The sequence below is a fragment of the Castor canadensis genome, chromosome 14 (genome assembly GCF_047511655.1).
Source record: "Castor canadensis chromosome 14, mCasCan1.hap1v2, whole genome shotgun sequence".
Lineage (NCBI taxonomy): Eukaryota > Metazoa > Chordata > Mammalia > Rodentia > Castoridae > Castor > Castor canadensis.
This window is the reverse complement of record NC_133399.1, coordinates 91,717,025-91,734,908: the sequence shown is the minus strand read 5'-3', so window position 1 is coordinate 91,734,908 and position 17,884 is coordinate 91,717,025. Positions and strand designations below refer to the sequence as shown.

Sequence of the window (17,884 nt, the reverse complement as noted above, 5' to 3'; positions counted from 1 at the left end):
AGTTGATGTTTTGCTGTTATGACCCAGATTTTAATGCATTCATTCCCTTTTTCCAACTATATTTGATTAGATTAAATAAACTAATAATTCTTGAATTGGCCACTTTATACTTTGAGAAAACATTTGATCATTGTAGGTCAATAGTACAAACTTTGGGGTTTTATTTTTTTATTAAAAGTAATTTAAAGAAGAATTACACTTAGACTTGAAGTTGTTTATTTCCATTTTTTATTTTTCCTAATGTTTCTTTATATAAAACTGTAGTGATTTTTAAAGCTGATTAGTTTAGGATATCTAATGCAGTTCTTAGCAATCTTCATTTATCCTTGACATATAGAGAAACATTCCACATAATTACAATACTCTAAGGAATATCTTTACTTCTGACAGAATGTCTAAGATGTATCTAAATATGTTATGCTTATTTCTACAACAGAATATTAAATTTTCCCTTTTCTTGCTTATATAATTATAACCCTTGTAATTAAGATCTGTATTTACTTTAACATGGTATGTTATTTTTATTTGTTCATGAGATAGGGTTTATTATCTTCTTTATTACAAAGGGAGAAACTCAGGCATGGAGAGGCTAATGATTTGCCCAAGATCAGTAAACAGCAAAGCCAGAATTCTGACTCATGCTGTCTATGGAGATTCCCTTTTGTTCACGGAGACTCAAGTGGAAGTACAGTAGATACGAGGAAGTCAAAGGCTGCACTTGCTTGGATGTAAAATTAGAATATAATCTAAATGTTATATGAAGCATAATAAATTTTAAAAAATTAATTGTGTACTATTACAGTTTGTTAAAGTTTGCAATGTAGATTTGTGAGTAAAACAGGAGAATGATTTCTAGTAAGTTTTCATGTTTCTTAAAGGAAACTAAGCTGCCCTAATCTTTCCTTTGTAGATTAAAACTATTTTGAGTGGATTCATCATCAGAGGTTACTTGGGAAAATGGACTTTGATGATCAAAACCATCACTTTAGTACTGGCTGTGGCATCGGGTTTGAGTTTAGGAAAAGAAGGTCCCTTGGTACATGTTGCCTGTTGCTGTGGAAATATCTTTTCCTACCTCTTTCCAAAGTATAGCACAAACGAAGCTAAAAAAAGGGAGGTAAGTGTTTTTTGTAGTTCATTTGACAGAAAAATATCTATTATATAGATTTGATGTCAGTGAGGAATTTCCTACTGTTAAAGTCACTTTTACTTACTTTTTGGATAATTTCTGTATTTAGAAAGTTTTTACTTGAAATTAATTTGTGTTTCTTTTCCCTTTTGTGGATAAAAGATTCCATCCCCCTACTTCTCAGTTACTTCTTTATTTTAGAATGCTTTTGGTAGACTGGCTAGTTCTCCTTGGGTTTCAGTTGAGTTTTACGTGTTTTCACTTTGCCTTACACCTTTCTTCTTGCTTTCCACGTCAGCATTCTTTTTACTTTTATTTTCAACATGGAAATCCTAATTGCTATGTTTCCTCCTGGAGTAGTGTCTACTACCCATGAAAATAGTGCATGAGATGTAGAAATTCTCATCAAAGGGAAAAATCCTCTTTATCCACCTGTTTTAAGGCAGTTGCCTTCATAACTTTACCAGCCTGAGCTCTAGCAGACCTTTATACCATAGACTTTCAAAAAAATAATAAATAAGCTATAAACTTCAGCTCATGTTTCTACATTTTTATGGCTATTTCTGGAACAGTGGATTCCTGGGCCTTTTGCAGACTTTGGATTTTTGTAGACCTCTAGACTGGGGAGCCCTGTGCCCTTTTCCCCCCATCTAAATCTGCAAACCTAGGCGATATAGAGATGGCAGGGTTTTTAAGGTATGATTTGTTTTTCTGTCCTGTCAAATATGGAAAACTTTGGCGGTCTTTGACCCTCATAAGGACCTTTTATCCTGTGTTTTTATGTAGTACAACAAAACAGTAGAATATTTTATCAAGGTATTTAGTTATTTAATTGAAATAATTCTAGTACTTTTTAATATTAGCATTAGAATATTGTTCTGGAAACAGTGTATATTCTGAAAGTGAAACACTTAGGAACATCATATAGTTCCATCTCTGATTAACAATTGTAATTTCAGTACTTTACAGCAAAAATAGCTTTCATTATTGGTTACTTACTATGTATCTAGTACTATAGAAGTATTTTACTTGCATTTTTAAATTAATTCCACAATAATCCTAGCAATGTGGAACTATTCCCTCATTTATAGAATAGGAAACTAAGTCTTAAAACAATCAAATAACATGCTCAAGATAACATAGCAAGTTAGTGGCAAAATGTGAATTTAAATTACTTTTCTCTGACTCCAAAGACTATATGCCCTTAACTGCTGTAGTACAACTGCAGCTGTGTGGGTATATATTTATGTGTGTTAAAAGCAACAAAACCCAAGTCCTTTACAGCAAGTTAGTGACTAAAATGGATTTATAGTACTTGCCTCCCTAGTTCCTTTACTTTTTGATGTACCTTGACATTTCTTTGTAAGACTTTTTATTTTTCACTATAAGTTCTAAAAATGTAACTTATAGTCAGGTGTGGTAGTACATGTCTGTAATTCCAGCATTCAGGAAACTAAAGTAAGAAGATCACAAGTTCGAGGCCAGTCTGAGTTGTATGTAGGTTCCAGGTCTGCAAGGGCTACATAGTGAGACCCTCTGTCAAAAACCATACCAAAACAAAAAAAAGAAAAGAAAAAAGTTATCTTTTAGAGTATGTTGTTTAGATTGAATTAGTTAACCTACATTTTAATGTACACATGTGGTAATTAGTTAATACGATATTGCTGTTTTGTTACTTTAGTATAAATGGTGAGAATTCTCTTGTAAATTGTCCCATATTTTGCTTTCTTCCTATACCTACTTAATTGACATCTTTAAAATTAAATGCTTCTTAGATACTCATGAAACATGTATGCGTTACAGACACCTGTGTATTAGCTTGATTGTAAAATTGTATTACAGTAAATACAGACTCAGAATATTCAATTAAATAAATGTGTTGTCTGTAATCCTGTTAGTGAAAAAAGTAAATAAATTTTATTTGATCCTTTTCCTCCCCTAAGTAAGCAGAGCTTACATTCTAAAGCCAAGTACAATCTAGTTAAAATAATACCTGTTTATTTTTAATTTATCAAACTTTTATAAAGTGCTTATGTGGTGCTGGGTGCTTTCTAATTATTTAGAGTAAAGCATAAGGGGTCTGTCATTTACCCATTGTCACATAGTTCATAATGATGTAGCCAGGATTGCATCCCAGAAGCTTCACTATGGAGTTCATGCTCTCTATCAGTTTACAGCTTAATTCTTACTCTAATTTCTCATCTAGAAATGTGAAAATTGACTTTTCATGGAAATGCTTTAGGTACCCTCAAATATTTACTGAATTAAAATAGTGAAAGGAATAAAGACTTAGAAAAATAGTTACATATAATTACTTATGCAATATGTATATTTTAAGATCATACATATAATGCCCAAAGAATTTATATGTATAGGGTCAGGTTGGTGGTACATGGCAGGTACTCAGGAGGCAGAGATAGGATCATGGTTTGAGGCCAACCTGGGCAAATGGGCAAAGTTAGGGTGACCCTATCACAAAAAACATGCTGGGCATGGTGCTTCACGCATGTAATTCTAGTTACTTGAAAGGTGGAGGTAGGAGGATCACAGACTGAGACTGGTGCCTGGAAAAAGTATGGGACCCTACCCAAAACAAACTAAAGCAAAAAAGGGCTTGGGCATGGTTCAAGTGGTAGAGCACTTACTGAGCAAGCATAAGACTCTGAGTTCAATTCCTAGAAGTGTTCAAAAAGAAAAAAAGAAATTATATGTATAATTAGCTTCGTGCAGGTGGCAAATGGGCAGGGATCAAGTGAGAGTCTATAGGGAGTTGGACAGCAGACCCAGAAGAATTGTCTGACTTTTCCTTTAACTTCATTCTTGCTGTGTGGGGCTGTAACTGAGGGGCCAATGTCTGTGCTTTCAGAATGACTCCCTCCATGTCCAGGGTAGCAGGTGTTCAGGCCTTAGGGTAGTGAAACTAGAAAAAAATTGTAGAAACTATAGATTTTAAGTTCCCTCCTATCCTGCTAGTTTTAGAATAATTAATGGTGAAGCAGTTAGCTGTAAAATCTGAAGAAATATCCTGCTTCAAAATCAGTAAAACTCTCCCTTGCTGGTCTCTTCTGTCTGAACAAACATTCATACTGAAAGTTGTCTGTATTCATCCTTTCTTTCTTATAACATATTCATGTCAGTATATCTGGCACAAATGACTTTGGTTGAATAGTGAATGTATGAATATTTTCCATTAAAGCAGAAGAGAAAAAATTCTTGTTAGAACAAATGAATACTTGTCCGTGGCTTGGAGAGGAAGATATATAATTTAAATTCAGAAGAAGCATTTAGAAAATTTATGTAATAGCATTTTTTATTTGCCATATTTGAATTTGTAAGAAAATTAATTAGCCACATCCTCTTTATAGGTGCTATCAGCTGCGTCAGCTGCAGGTGTTTCTGTAGCTTTTGGTGCCCCGATTGGAGGAGTTCTTTTTAGTTTGGAGGAGGTAGGTACAGAAGCACAGCAATTAAAATGATATGTAATTACCATTGCAAATATATTTTGGCACACATTTTGGTTTAGCTGATGTAATATGTACAAAGTTTGTTTTTAAGTTTTCATTTTTATTTTTAGAAAGTCTTTTAACTAGTTCTTACATAAAAGTAATATTCTATACATGTTCCATACCTATAGAAAAGTATGCTTTAAATCTATCATTTATGTATAAATATTAGAAATTATTTAAAGTTGAACTTTGTTGATATGTTTAAAAATAAGAAAATGAATTTGACTTAAAAGACATTTAAAACTATCTCTGTTGGCTAAGTTATAGTTCATATTTTTATTTTTTACTTTTAAATTTTATGATTTTATTAAATTTTATTCAATTATAATCAAAGTAATAATACGATTAATAATATTATAGTAGTAAATCATTAAATTACAATTAAATTTTATAATTTTAAATCAATTCCTAAATTTGGCTTTTAAAGGTTTTCTTGTGTGATTATTTCTTAAAAGTTATTGATACCTTTGGAAATAATTTTACTTGCTTCCGTGAAAGATATTGTTTTTGTTTTCTCATTGATACTTGGAATTTTTTTCTTTCACACTTTCACATAAAACGTCCCTAGGAATTTTCTTGTTTTGTTTTGTTGTTTTTTGGTGGTACTGGGGTATGAACTCAGGACCTTGTGCTTGCTAGGTAGGTGCTCTACCATTTGAGCCATCCCTCCTAGAAATGTTTTTAAGTTTACTTTTTTCTTCTAGTTTGTGTTCAAATTAAATGTATCTTTATGAGTTAAAAAACATTGGTAATGGTAGTTTTTTTTTTTTAAGTGAACACTTTGTTTTTTGGATTTTGTTTTTATTGTGCTTGGGGTACATTGTGGCATTTACAAAAATTCTTCCAGTATATCAAATACATCATAGTTAAATTCACCTCTTCCCTCATTCTCTATCTTCCCTTCCCCCATTCCTGGAATAGTTTCAACAGGTCTCATTTTTCCATTTACATACATGCGTACACAGTATTTGCACCATAGTCACCCTCTGACACTCTTTCCTTATGTTCTCCCCCTCCCATTGGCACTAACCCACCAGACAGGACCTATTCTGCCCTCATGTTCTCCGATATTGTAAAAGAGCAAAAAAAAACAGGACATTTTTGTTTAAGTAACTACTACCATGATTGAATTAGATGTGTAACACCTTTTGAACATAAAACAGTGGTTGGGTATTCTAAATAATTATTAGACATTTGTGATCTGTCATTGTGAATTTGTAGTGATGTGATGGCTACAGGCAACAAAGCAACTAATTAAAGTAAAATATGAATTCTAACTAGCAAAATTTAGAGTTAGCTGTAGTAAAATATTTATCGTTCAAGCAAGTTATATCAGAAACATAAGAGGATAATATTAATATTTCTTTTCTTTTTTTAGGTTAGCTATTATTTTCCTCTCAAAACTCTGTGGAGATCATTTTTTGCTGCTTTAGTGGCTGCATTTGTTTTGAGATCCATCAATCCATTTGGTAACAGCCGTCTGGTCCTTTTTTATGTGGAGTATCATACGCCATGGTACCTTTTTGAACTGTTTCCTTTTATTCTCCTAGGGGTGTTTGGAGGGCTTTGGGGAGCTTTTTTCATTAGAGCAAATATTGCCTGGTGTCGTCGACGCAAATCCACCAAATTTGGAAAGTATCCTGTTCTTGAAGTCATTATTGTTGCAGCCATTACTGCTGTGATAGCCTTCCCTAATCCATACACTAGGCTCAACACCAGTGAACTGATTAAAGAGCTTTTTACAGATTGTGGTCCCCTGGAATCCTCTTCTCTTTGTGACTACAGAAATGACATGAATGCCAGTAAAATTGTCGATGATATTCCTGATCGTCCAGCAGGCATTGGAGTATATTCAGCTATATGGCAATTATGCTTAGCACTCATATTTAAAATCATAATGACAGTCTTCACTTTTGGTATCAAGGTAAGTGCTAACTTGAGGTGATACTGAAGTAATCTTGGCATGTTCAAAAGGAGAAATGAAATGTGAAATGAGAAAGGAAATTTTTATCAAAAGCTTCACAGTCCTGAGGTTAGAATTCGGAGAAGGTCTCACTGGACTGAAATCAAGGTGTTCACAGGAGGCCGTAGGAGAGTGTCTCCCCCACCCCTTTCCAGTTTCTAGAGGCTGCCCACAGTCTGTGGCCTGCATACCCCTTCTTCAGTCTTCTCAGCCAGCAGTGGCTGGTTAAGTCTTTCTACTTGTCTCACCACTCAGACACTAACTGTTGTAAATCCTTCTTCCACAGTGAAAAAGCCTGAAGTGATTATTTTCAACCCCCATGGATAATCCAAATAATCTCCGGTTTTAGCAATCTTAATTCTCTGCAACCTTAATTCGTCCTTGCCATGTAACATAATATTCAAAGATTCTGGGAATTCCCATAGGCATCTGTGGAGAACCGTTATTCTGCCTGCCATTCCACTATAAAATGTTAGCTTGAAAAAGACAATTTAGACTCAAAATTAAATTATTAGGTCTATGAGTACCATGACTTTTCTGTCAAGGATTTAAGGCCTATCTATGCCTTGGGACATTGTTTCTCTTGGATTTACTACAAATCTGACAGTAACATTTACTGGTTAGTGATGAGTAAATATAACTTTCATATGTGAGTGGCAGTGACATATATGAGGAAGCAGAAGTCAGCTTGTCATTGTTTAAATTATTGCACTGACCGTTCACATAATCGTTAACATCTGCTAGTGATAGTTTGCCTTCACAGGTGGAAGTGACATGGAACAGCACCTTTATTTCTATGAAATTGGGGTGGGGGTAGTTTTTCAAATAAGATTTCTGATCTGTTGTCCTTTTTTAGCCCATTGAGTATTGAGAGTCAAACAATAGAAAATACTTGAGGTTTTACTCTTTTTTTTTTTTCCCTTAGTTTATCAAACTAAAGATGTGATTAGAGCTCTTTTTCTAGTCAGTTGTTTTTTTGGTAAATCCCACCTTTCTCAGCATCAATAGAAGTACACTGATAGATAACTATAGTGGCCATAGTTGAGGAACACTGACAGTTCCATGAGGAAGCTGGAGGCAGTTCGTGGGCCCTTGTTAAGGCCCAGGACCTTGCTGAAGGATGGTAACTGTTTAGATTGTAAAACATGCTTTGATCCTTTGTATTGTGTAGCCCTTTAATAACCCAGGTACGTCCCAACATATCGTCATTTTGTGCTCAGTTTGTTTTATATCTAGAACAGGTTAGAGGTATTGCTCTTTCAATAGTCTTCAAACTGATTTTTGCTTAAGGTCTTTACTATTTCTATTATCTTCTTTAAATTTAAGTCAATAAATATTTTTCTCTTTTTAGTTGATATATATAACATAAATCAACTAAACTATTGGTATATATAAATAAACTAATATTTATATTTATAATATTTATTATAATATATTATTTTATATTTATAATATTTATATTTGCTATATATAAATAAACTAATATTTTGAGTGGAATATATATATTGCAGAATATTGTAGAACTCTGATAAGATTGCCTACTTTACATTGTGCCACTTAAAAGAATAGCATCTGATATTTCTATCATTTGTAAATATGTGGGAAGAATATACTCTTGGGACAAAGTATAGTGCTTCAAACTGAATTGACTTAGTTTTATAAAAAATACTTCATATTGTCCTTTTGTTTTTCATTCCATCATAGACTAATGAAGATTTTGTTAGGGGAGAGCAGTAGGAAATCCCTAAAATAAATGATTAATAACCCTGGAGTTATCTTCTCTTTGGCCTAGAGAATATGGTTTGTTACTTTGTAACTGAATTCATGCAATTGTCAAGATACTGTTATAACAGGATCTCTGTAGTTTTATTTGCACTAGGATTTTTGTATATGAATAAAATATTAACAAAATAAACAAATCCATAGAATCTAGGTTCAAGTGTGCAGAACCTAGATTTAGAGGACCCCTGCCTCATTAAGAGTTCTGTTACGGTTACAGGTTCCATCAGGCTTATTCATACCCAGCATGGCCATTGGCGCAATTGCAGGAAGGATCGTGGGAATTGCAGTGGAACAGCTTGCCTATTATCATCACGACTGGTTTATCTTCAAGGAATGGTGCGAGGTTGGGGCTGACTGCATTACACCAGGCCTTTATGCCATGGTTGGTGCTGCTGCATGCTTAGGTAATATAAAGTGTGTCTGCTGTGCGTGGATGGATGTTTGCAAGGTTGAGAGTCAGAGCAAATGGTAGCATGCTCATGCCCAATTGGTGGGTGGGTTAGTGGAGCAGGAGGATGCAGAACTGAGGACAGGAATATACTAAAAGAAATGATACAGTAGTACTCTTATGGTATTACACAGTACTGGTTTTCATTATCCCTTTCTGAGGATATTTGTTAATGCAAAACTTGATAGTAGTTTTTGTAAATATCACAGAATGCCTTATGACCGAAACCATTTCAGTAAAATGTACACTTAATTTGAATCCTTCTTGTGGAGATTGTTGTTTTTTATATTGTTAAGGATTTTTTTTGAGCTGGCAGAGTGACTCAGGCATTAAGAGTGCTTGCTTAGCAAGCGTGAGGCCTTGAATTCAAACCTCAGTTCCACCAAAAAAAGAAAAACAAAAACTCTTCACTCATTCGGAAAGGATTTTTTGTTGTTGTTGTTTTTGGTTTTTGGCTCTACTTCTTGAGTTATTCCACAAGCCCATCATTGTTGGGATCTTGGCTTATCTAACTAGGATAGTATGGTTCCTAGTATTATTACTAGTTATCTTGAGTTCTGCAGGAATTAAAAGATTTATCTACTAGCCCTCCACCACTGAAGGTATATTTCTGCCAAAATGAGAAAAGATAACTATTTTAGGGAAAAGAAAAACATTTACAGTAAATTTTTAACTATTTGTTGTCTTCTTTGCCAAGTAAAGTAGTTACTTCTTATGTTCAAATGTCAGCTAAAGCTTGGTTATAATAATAGCTAGTGTTTTGACTTTATTTTTCTTTAGTGAGTCAAAATTATACAATTATTGGTCTTGAAGTGTAATATCAAATGAAAGTGAAGGACAGATCATTTTCATCAAAGTAGCAAGTATTTATTAAGCCTCCACTTTCCTTTTAGCACTGTGTTAGGTACAGTGAGTGATACAAAAAGACAAAAAGTGGGCCCAACCTCAACTACAGTCAAGTTGGGGGAGGTAAGACCAATGCTGAGAAAACAATAATGATCAATGTGTATTGATTATATAAAGTGGTAAAAGAATCTGATGTACGACTCTAGAGTGACAAAGAGCTGATGTATTTCAGGAAGGGCAGAATATGAACTTTTTAAGTTTTATTTGAGGAATTGCACATGTTGCCATTACTTGTGCTGCTCATCAAAGCCACCTTAATTCTTCTAAGGCTTCAATCAAGATTCATCTTCAAGAGAGCTCTTTTTAAAAGAATAGATGCTTAATCCACAGTTGTCCTGTCAGCCCACATTCTTCTATCTGGGCTTCCTTTGTCTTGGCTTGGATTATGATCATACTAATGAAAACTCCAAAGTTCCCCACTTGAGATCTTTTGGGTCTAATTTCTCCAAGCACTTACTTGAGGGTCATTTTTAGAGTAGACAGATCTGCCTGGTTCTCAGTTTCTAATACCATCTCTAAACACAAATGAGTTCAAATCATATATGTTCATAAGATATCGTACCCAAGAATGGTACAGCAGGGCATCAGTGGCTCATGTCTATAATCCTAGTTACTTGGGAGGCTGAGATTCCAGGCCAGCACAAGCAAAAAAGTTCATGAGACCCCCTCCATCTCAACAGAAAAAAGCTGGGAATGTGGCACATGCCTGTCATCCCAGCCTTAGTGGGAAGAATAAGAAGATTGTGGTCTTGGCTTGCTTGAGCAAAAAATAAGATGCTATCTCCAAAATAGCCTGAGCAAAAAGGTCTAGAGATGTGTTTCATGTAATAGAGTGCCTGCCTAGCAAGTGCAAAGCCCTGAGTGCAAACCTCAGTACTACAAAAAAAAAAAAAAAATTCACAAATATGTGAGATATGCCAATAACTAAGCTAATAAATTTATTAGTAGTGTGGGGAGAAGATTATGAGAAGCCTATGAGAACTTGACATAAGTGCACTTCTGCTCAATGATCTACAGGGTGAGTTTGTCACAGCCCCAGCTGCAGAAGAGAGCAAGAAGGCAAAATGTAGCACAGCTGCTTTTCCTAAGTTGTTTATGTTCAGAAAAGTAGGGAGCAGGTTTCTCTTGTTACAGTATCACACCCCTCCCCAAGAACTGTTGCTCCACCTCGTTTACCACTGGATATAATAAAGACTCCCTGAAGGAGGATGTCACGTTTTTTTATGGGGGATTTTTGATTGGCTGCTGCTGCTGCTGCCGCTGCTACCACTGCTGGTTCTGTGTCTCCACCAGAGCAGCTTTCTGCTCTGAGAACTTTATACGTAGGCTTTAGAAAAGCTAAGCTAAAGAAAAGCTAAAGACAGCATGGGACAATGCAAGTCTAAGGACCGAGACTTTAAAAGTTATGCTAATACAGTTTTTAGACGCGGCTGCTGCTGTTTGTCTGCAAGTCTGAGGGCAAAGACTTCAAGAGAGATTAAAGGGAAGATGGAACAGTGCAAATCTGGGGGCCCAGACTAAGAGAGCTTAAGAAAACAAAGGACAGAGCAAGTCTAAGGAAAGAGACTTTAAAGAATAGAAAACAAGCAAGATTTTAAAGAAAGACTTTAGAAGTAAGGCCTTAAAGAATAGAGACGAAAAGAAGCAAAGTGAAACGAGTTATTAGAGGAAAGAAATAACAAGGCTGTTGTGCGTCTCCATCTAGGCATCCAGCACACCTGGCCTCAGCTTTATGCATGTTTGTGTTCTTTGTCCTTTCTGAGTCTCCCATTGCCCCCAGTTAGGTTCAGTAGGAACAGAACTCATGAAAGCTCACTCCAAGTAGGTCTTTCATGCTTTTATTAACTATCTTGTAGTTAATAAAACTAGTGAATAATAACAGTTACTCTGTGAGGCATTCCCAGAGATGTGTAGCTAGATGAAAAGAGCCATTGGAGTGGAGCTCAACCTGAGCTTTATTTTAAAAGATTAGTAAAAGGCGAGAAGTGAGGACCTTGTTGAAGATTACAATGTGAAGACAAAGGAATTAAGATGGGAATAAATTTAGTATTCATGGGACTTTGAGGAAACTGACTATATTAAGCTAGGAATACATCTTAGATACTTTGAGGAAACAAAATTTGTGAAAAGGAACCAGATTTCTGTCAGGATGAATTGATATTTGGAAGTGGTCAGATCTGTGGCACAGCACAGCTCTGGCTTTGCCATTTCTAGCTTGATGATTTTGGGAAAGTTCTTTACTTCTTTGTTACTTAATTTTCTCATCTATAAAATGGAAATAACAGTCATTTTGAGGATTATACAAGATAAAATGCATATAAAACTGTTAGCATAGTGCCTGGCAAAATAAGTGCTTAGTTTAAATATCAAAAAAGCCTTTGTAAACTGACTTACCTGGCAAAGAGTAGATATATAATACACAGTATATTCATTTTCCGTTCTGTTTTTAGGTTGAAAAACAAAAAAGGAAGGGTATAGGCTTTAATATAGTGTGAACTAGTAAGCCCTGTTAGGTTTTAGCAAAGGAACAACATGGTGAAAGTAGTACTTAGCCAGGGTGGTGGTGCATGCCTCTAATCCCAACATTTGGAAGGCTGAGACAAGAAGGGTCGCCACTATAAAAAGAAAGTAGTACTTAGGAAAGATGAGCTTGGAAACATGGCTTATAAAGTGGATTGAAGTAATAGGGCATGGAGTCATGAAGGTAAGATAAAATGATATTAAAATTAAGGAACCAAGTCTCCAGGGTCTGGATTAGATTGGTAACAGTGAGAATCCTGAAAAAGGAACCCACAGTTGGATATGTTACAGAGGAAATCAGATTGGACATGGTTCACAGTCTAGCTATTTCTGTAAAACAAAGGGATGAACCAGGAATAACCACCTACATTGTTGGGAAGAATGTGTTGCCAGAAGCTGGGGTCAGGGAAGTGGGAAGTTGGGATGAGGATGTCTTGGGGAAGAAAAGTTTGAGGTGTGTTGTGTTTTCTGTGGCAGTGGGTCACTGAGTCTTTTTACAGTTGAAAAAATGAGAGAAATACAGTATTAAGGTTTGGTTTGCATAATTTGAAACTTGTAACAAAAGCAACAAGTACAAAGATGTGGATTAGGGAGTCATCACCACAGAAACGATAATTGAGTTGACAATTCTGAGTAAATAAATAGGTAAATTTTATTTATCTGTGTGTGTGTGTGGTGGGGGAAGATTGAACCTAGGTCTTCATGCATTTTAGGCACATTATACCAGTCAACTGCACCCCCATCACAGAACAGAATTTTTTATAGGAGGGTATTACTTACATTATTAATATAAATCACAAGGCTTCGAAAAAGATTTTATAACTTTGGAAATATTTAGATGAGAAAAATGTATTAAATTTCTTTTCTACCCACATATGTTTAATACATAAATTGTTAGCAAAAAAAACAACCATGGTGTACTGCACCAAATTTCTTTAAGAGTAAGGTTTTTTTTCACTTTGGCAGTACTGGGATAATAACATTTTATAAGGCTGAAATGTCTTTGTTATAGCAATAAACTAAAATGATATTGTTTTAGTTGGTCATCTTTTTTTTAAATGAGGTAAACCCAGGTTTGAAATGTTGTCTGTTATGAGCAATGAAGGTTGATTTTTCTCTAGATCTTATTAAAAATAGTGATTATTGTTTTAAGACAAAACTAGTCATTTTTGATAATGCTTTTCACTAAGTTCTATCTCAATTTTGTGTTCAATTGCCTAGTGCAAGTGTTCTAGTGATATGTAATGGTGAAGATCTTGTCCTTCCTGACCCAGTGGTGCTTATTTTTTTTAGGTGGTGTGACAAGAATGACTGTCTCCCTGGTGGTTATTGTTTTTGAGCTTACTGGAGGCTTGGAATATATTGTTCCTCTTATGGCAGCAGTAATGACCAGTAAATGGGTTGGAGATGCCTTTGGTCGGGAAGGCATTTATGAAGCACATATTCGATTAAATGGATACCCTTTCTTGGATGCAAAAGAAGAATTCACTCATACTACCCTGGCTGCTGATGTCATGAGACCTCGAAGAAACGATCCTCCCTTGGCTGTCCTGACGCAGGACAATATGACAGTGGATGATATAGAAAACATGATTAATGAAACCAGCTACAATGGCTTTCCTGTCATAATGTCAAAAGAATCTCAGAGATTAGTGGGATTTGCTCTTAGAAGAGACCTGACAATTGCAATAGGTACCTTTTTTAAAAATGTGCATTTGTTTGTTTCTCTCTCTCTCTCTCTCTCTTTTTTTCTCTCTCAGTTTTGCACTGCGAGACATTCAGACTAGAAACTGTGTGTGTATAAAAAATAGATTTCCGTAAGAAAGGAAAGCAGTAAAGTTATTTGTTTGGCTTTTCAAGGGCAAGGGATATTAATATGTGTCCCTTTGGAAAGGAATTTGTGTCTCTGTGGATTGTTCTTCTGCAAAATATAGTTTTATCTTTTAGATTAAATAAAAGATAGTGATAATGATAAGCTTAATAAGACATTTAATCTTTTTCAACCTAATCTGCATCTTCTACCCCCTGATATCCATATGTGATAGAGGATAGATAAGTTAAACAATTGCTTTCTTACACCCTAGTTTTTTGTATAGTACCGTGACTGGAAATGTTAAGCATTTGCTGTGTCCCCAAAGCTCATTCCTGTGAGCATGTCATCTCCCTTCCATCTTACTCTGTGGCCACTGCAAAAAGGTTTATAAAGTAATTCTTGTGCCATTTGAAGAGGGAAGGCCAGACGGTAGAAGTGGAATGTGGTACATTACGCACACGCACACGCACACACACACACACACACAGAAATAGGTAAAGGCTACAGATTTGGAAGAAGTTTTCAAAGACTCGTGACCCTATTGTTAGAAAGGTTTTATTTGGCTAACAGAACAGTAGTTGCCCAAGATGACAAAGTATGTTGTTAGACTTGACTGTGTTTAGTGTCTTCTAAGGCATTACGTTGACCAAATCTAATCAGAAAAGAACTTTATTGTTCAGATACCCATTATCTAGGTTTTATTGGGAGCCAGCCAAAGAAAAGGAAAGGGTCAGGATTTTTAACATAGAAAGTTAAAGGGAAAAGGCTAGGTTTTTAAAAGATAAAGAAGACAATGCTACAATTAAGGATAATTCATATTCCTGGTGGCTGTGTGGATGTATTGGGATAGGAGATAATATCAGCTTAAAGGAATATGGTACTTTAGATACATGAGATACCAAGACATGCCATCAGAAATGTTAGTCAAATATCTTTTTGAACATAACCTTAAATATTTGCCAGTGAATATTTTTGTATTTTTGTAAAGTTTTAATTTTTTCACTGGAAAAACATCTATACCCTAGACTGTGTGCGTATATTACAAATTATATATTGTGTATATCCTATACATAATATATAATTATATTTTAGGGTAAGAAATTCCTCCATACTCACAAAATAAGGTTTTTGAAATGCCAAATTAGATACAGTCCCCTTCTAGATATTAAAGCAGAATTTTTTTGAACTTTAAATTCTAATGGGAGGTTTTAGATTATTTGGATCATTAAAATAGCAGTGTCAGGACTTTTTTTTAAGTGTCTGAATCATATCAGAAAATGAAATCTGTTGCCAGGTATGGTGGTATGTGGCTAGCATGCACAATCTGTGGGTTCTATACCCAGCACTGTAATAAATAAATCATAAAATCAAGTGTTTCATCATTAAATGCTTATTTAGACCATCAGTGTATTTCCATTGATCATATATTTGTTCTTTTATTGGTATTTAAGACTGATGGGCTAATTTAAACTTAAAACCTCACATCTGCCATTTGGTGTCATACTTAACATCTCTTTACTTTGTTTTTATTGATGAATTATTGCTATAGTTGTTTTTAACACTTTTGTATAGTTAAAAGTATTCTAAATTTAGCTATATTTCTGTTAACTTCACTTGCACATAAAACTCTATGCTTTTCCTCTCCCCATTCCATACTTCATACTGTTAGTGTCACACTTACTATATTATCTGTGTCCATTGGTATAGTATGTGCTGTTAGTGTTTATACCTTTCAGTTGACAGGCACAAGTCATTAGCTAGATTCTTATAGTCCACAAACAACTCGGTATTTTTCAAGAATCCCTTATGTCAGTTGTTAATAGGCTTTCTTCTTTTGCATACCATGACCATGCTTTTAAGATGGTCTAGTAAGTACAGGCCATTAGGACGTCACCTAGTGCCTTGCTATTTGGATGTTACAGATGGTTAAATGAGGCGTTAGTGGTCAGAAGGAGTAAAAAAATCATTCCAGTATTGTTTATTGTCAGTAATATCTGTGTCTCACTCTAAGCCAGATGATTATTGTTATGGGTTAAATATTTTTGTAGCAAAATTCATGTTCAAAATATTTTTACCATAACAAATACCATACAAGCACACAGTTTTGAAGACTACTAACCCAAAATAGAAGCAAAAAGCAGAATGACTTTTTTTTTTCATGTATTCTGTCCAATTTGTGAGTTTTCTTTTACTCCCTGTGGTCTTTTCTTGCCACTTCTTATCTCACATTTTCAAAGGTGGGAGTAGAAGCAGGTGGCAGGGCAGAAGCACTGAAAGCAGAGTACATAGCAGAGGAGAAATGGACAGAACCTTTACAAATAAAACAGCCTATCCCATGTTTAGCAATAATGTGGTAATAAAAATTTAAAACAAACAGCCTAAAAAAATCAGTCTGTATCTGTTGTATGCTTAATTGTAGTTTCAACCTGTCTGTAATGTTTACAGCTTATCTAGAAAATTATACTTTAACATCAGAAAAGAAATAGAACCAACTAATTCACAGGGGTAGGCTACACAACAGAGTCAAAGCAAGCATGAAATTCTGTTTAGTCTCAACCCCAATGCAGGATAAGTGGCATTCTCCATTCCATGATGGATTCTATAATAAACTGCTCTCAGACTGTGTTCAGGTTTTAAAATTCCATATTCCAAACATGCTTGTCTCACAAAGTCAGAAAACAGCTTCAGCTCCAGTAAAGAAAATTGTACCATGATATAATTATACCCCCAAAACATCTGTTTACATGAAGATTATCAGTTATTGGTAGATTCTGATTCCCTTAAATAGAAGAAATCACCAGAATACCTTTTCTGTTGATTCCTTTCTTTGTTAAGGAGAACACAGGAAAAAGTAAAGGGACCAAAAGTCAGAAAGTGTATTTTTTTATCTCCACACAAGGCTGTCCATAAAAGAACAAAACTTGTCAATTTAAATTTTTTGGTCTTCTCTCTTTTTCAGAGAGTGCCAGAAAAAAGCAAGAAGGTATTGTTGGAAGTTCTCGGGTGTGTTTTGCACAACACACCCCTTCTCTTCCGGCAGAGAGTCCTCGACCTCTGAAACTTCGAAGCATCCTTGACATGAGTCCTTTCACAGTGACGGACCACACCCCGATGGAGATTGTGGTGGACATCTTCCGAAAGCTGGGTTTGAGGCAGTGCCTTGTAACTCACAACGGGTAAGTTGGGCACCAGCTCACCAACCAGAATTTATGATCCTTTCTAGGACAGAATGTGAGTCAGCTCCCAAGCGGAAAAGTCTGTGACTTAGTATGGTTATAAATATAGGATCAGTCTATTAGGTTTCATACTTGCCAAAGAATAAGAAAGATGGGAACTGCCCACTGTCTGCCAAAATATAAAGTATTTATTTAGAATAAATAAATACTTAGACTATTTGCTTTCTTAGATGAATAATGGGCCTAACCTGTTTGCAACACTGCTGAAACCTATTTTCTTTTTGTTAAATATTTCTAGTGTATAGATGTATAGTACAATAATATAGTTATAACTTTCTAGACATTTTGCTGTTACTCTTTCATCCAGCATTTGATTTATCATCCAGTGAAGAAAAGAACATATAAATGAAATGTGTAATTTAGCTAAAAATCTCCTTTAATCAGTGTTCTAACAAAGGACATTCTAGTGTTATGTATAAACTAAATGGCCCATCCTAAACAGTGTTAAGCTGGTTGAAATACTGCATTAAAAACTTTAGAGAATCACCAAATTTTGTTTTTTAGCATTTTGTGTAAAACATTTGGCTAACAGACCACATGACCCCTATCTAGAGAAAAGAAAGGTAGGAAATTGGTTTTTA

At 35.0% G+C, this 17,884-nt stretch overlaps 1 protein-coding gene across 7 annotated transcripts in view; it reads left to right on the top strand.

The window, feature by feature from the left end:
* Positions 1-17,884, top strand: part of Clcn3 (chloride voltage-gated channel 3) — an 83,958-nt gene that overhangs the window by 58,395 nt on the left and 7,679 nt on the right. For all 7 annotated transcript variants that reach the window (XM_074054985.1, XM_074054987.1, XM_074054984.1 and 4 more), the window contains 6 exons: positions 911-1,117; positions 4,495-4,575; positions 6,014-6,559; positions 8,598-8,784; positions 13,548-13,946; positions 17,027-17,243. In XM_074054985.1, coding sequence (XP_073911086.1) covers positions 911-1,117; positions 4,495-4,575; positions 6,014-6,559; positions 8,598-8,784; positions 13,548-13,946; positions 17,027-17,243 — 1,637 coding nt within the window. The remainder of the gene's footprint in view (positions 1-910; positions 1,118-4,494; positions 4,576-6,013; positions 6,560-8,597; positions 8,785-13,547; positions 13,947-17,026; positions 17,244-17,884) is intronic.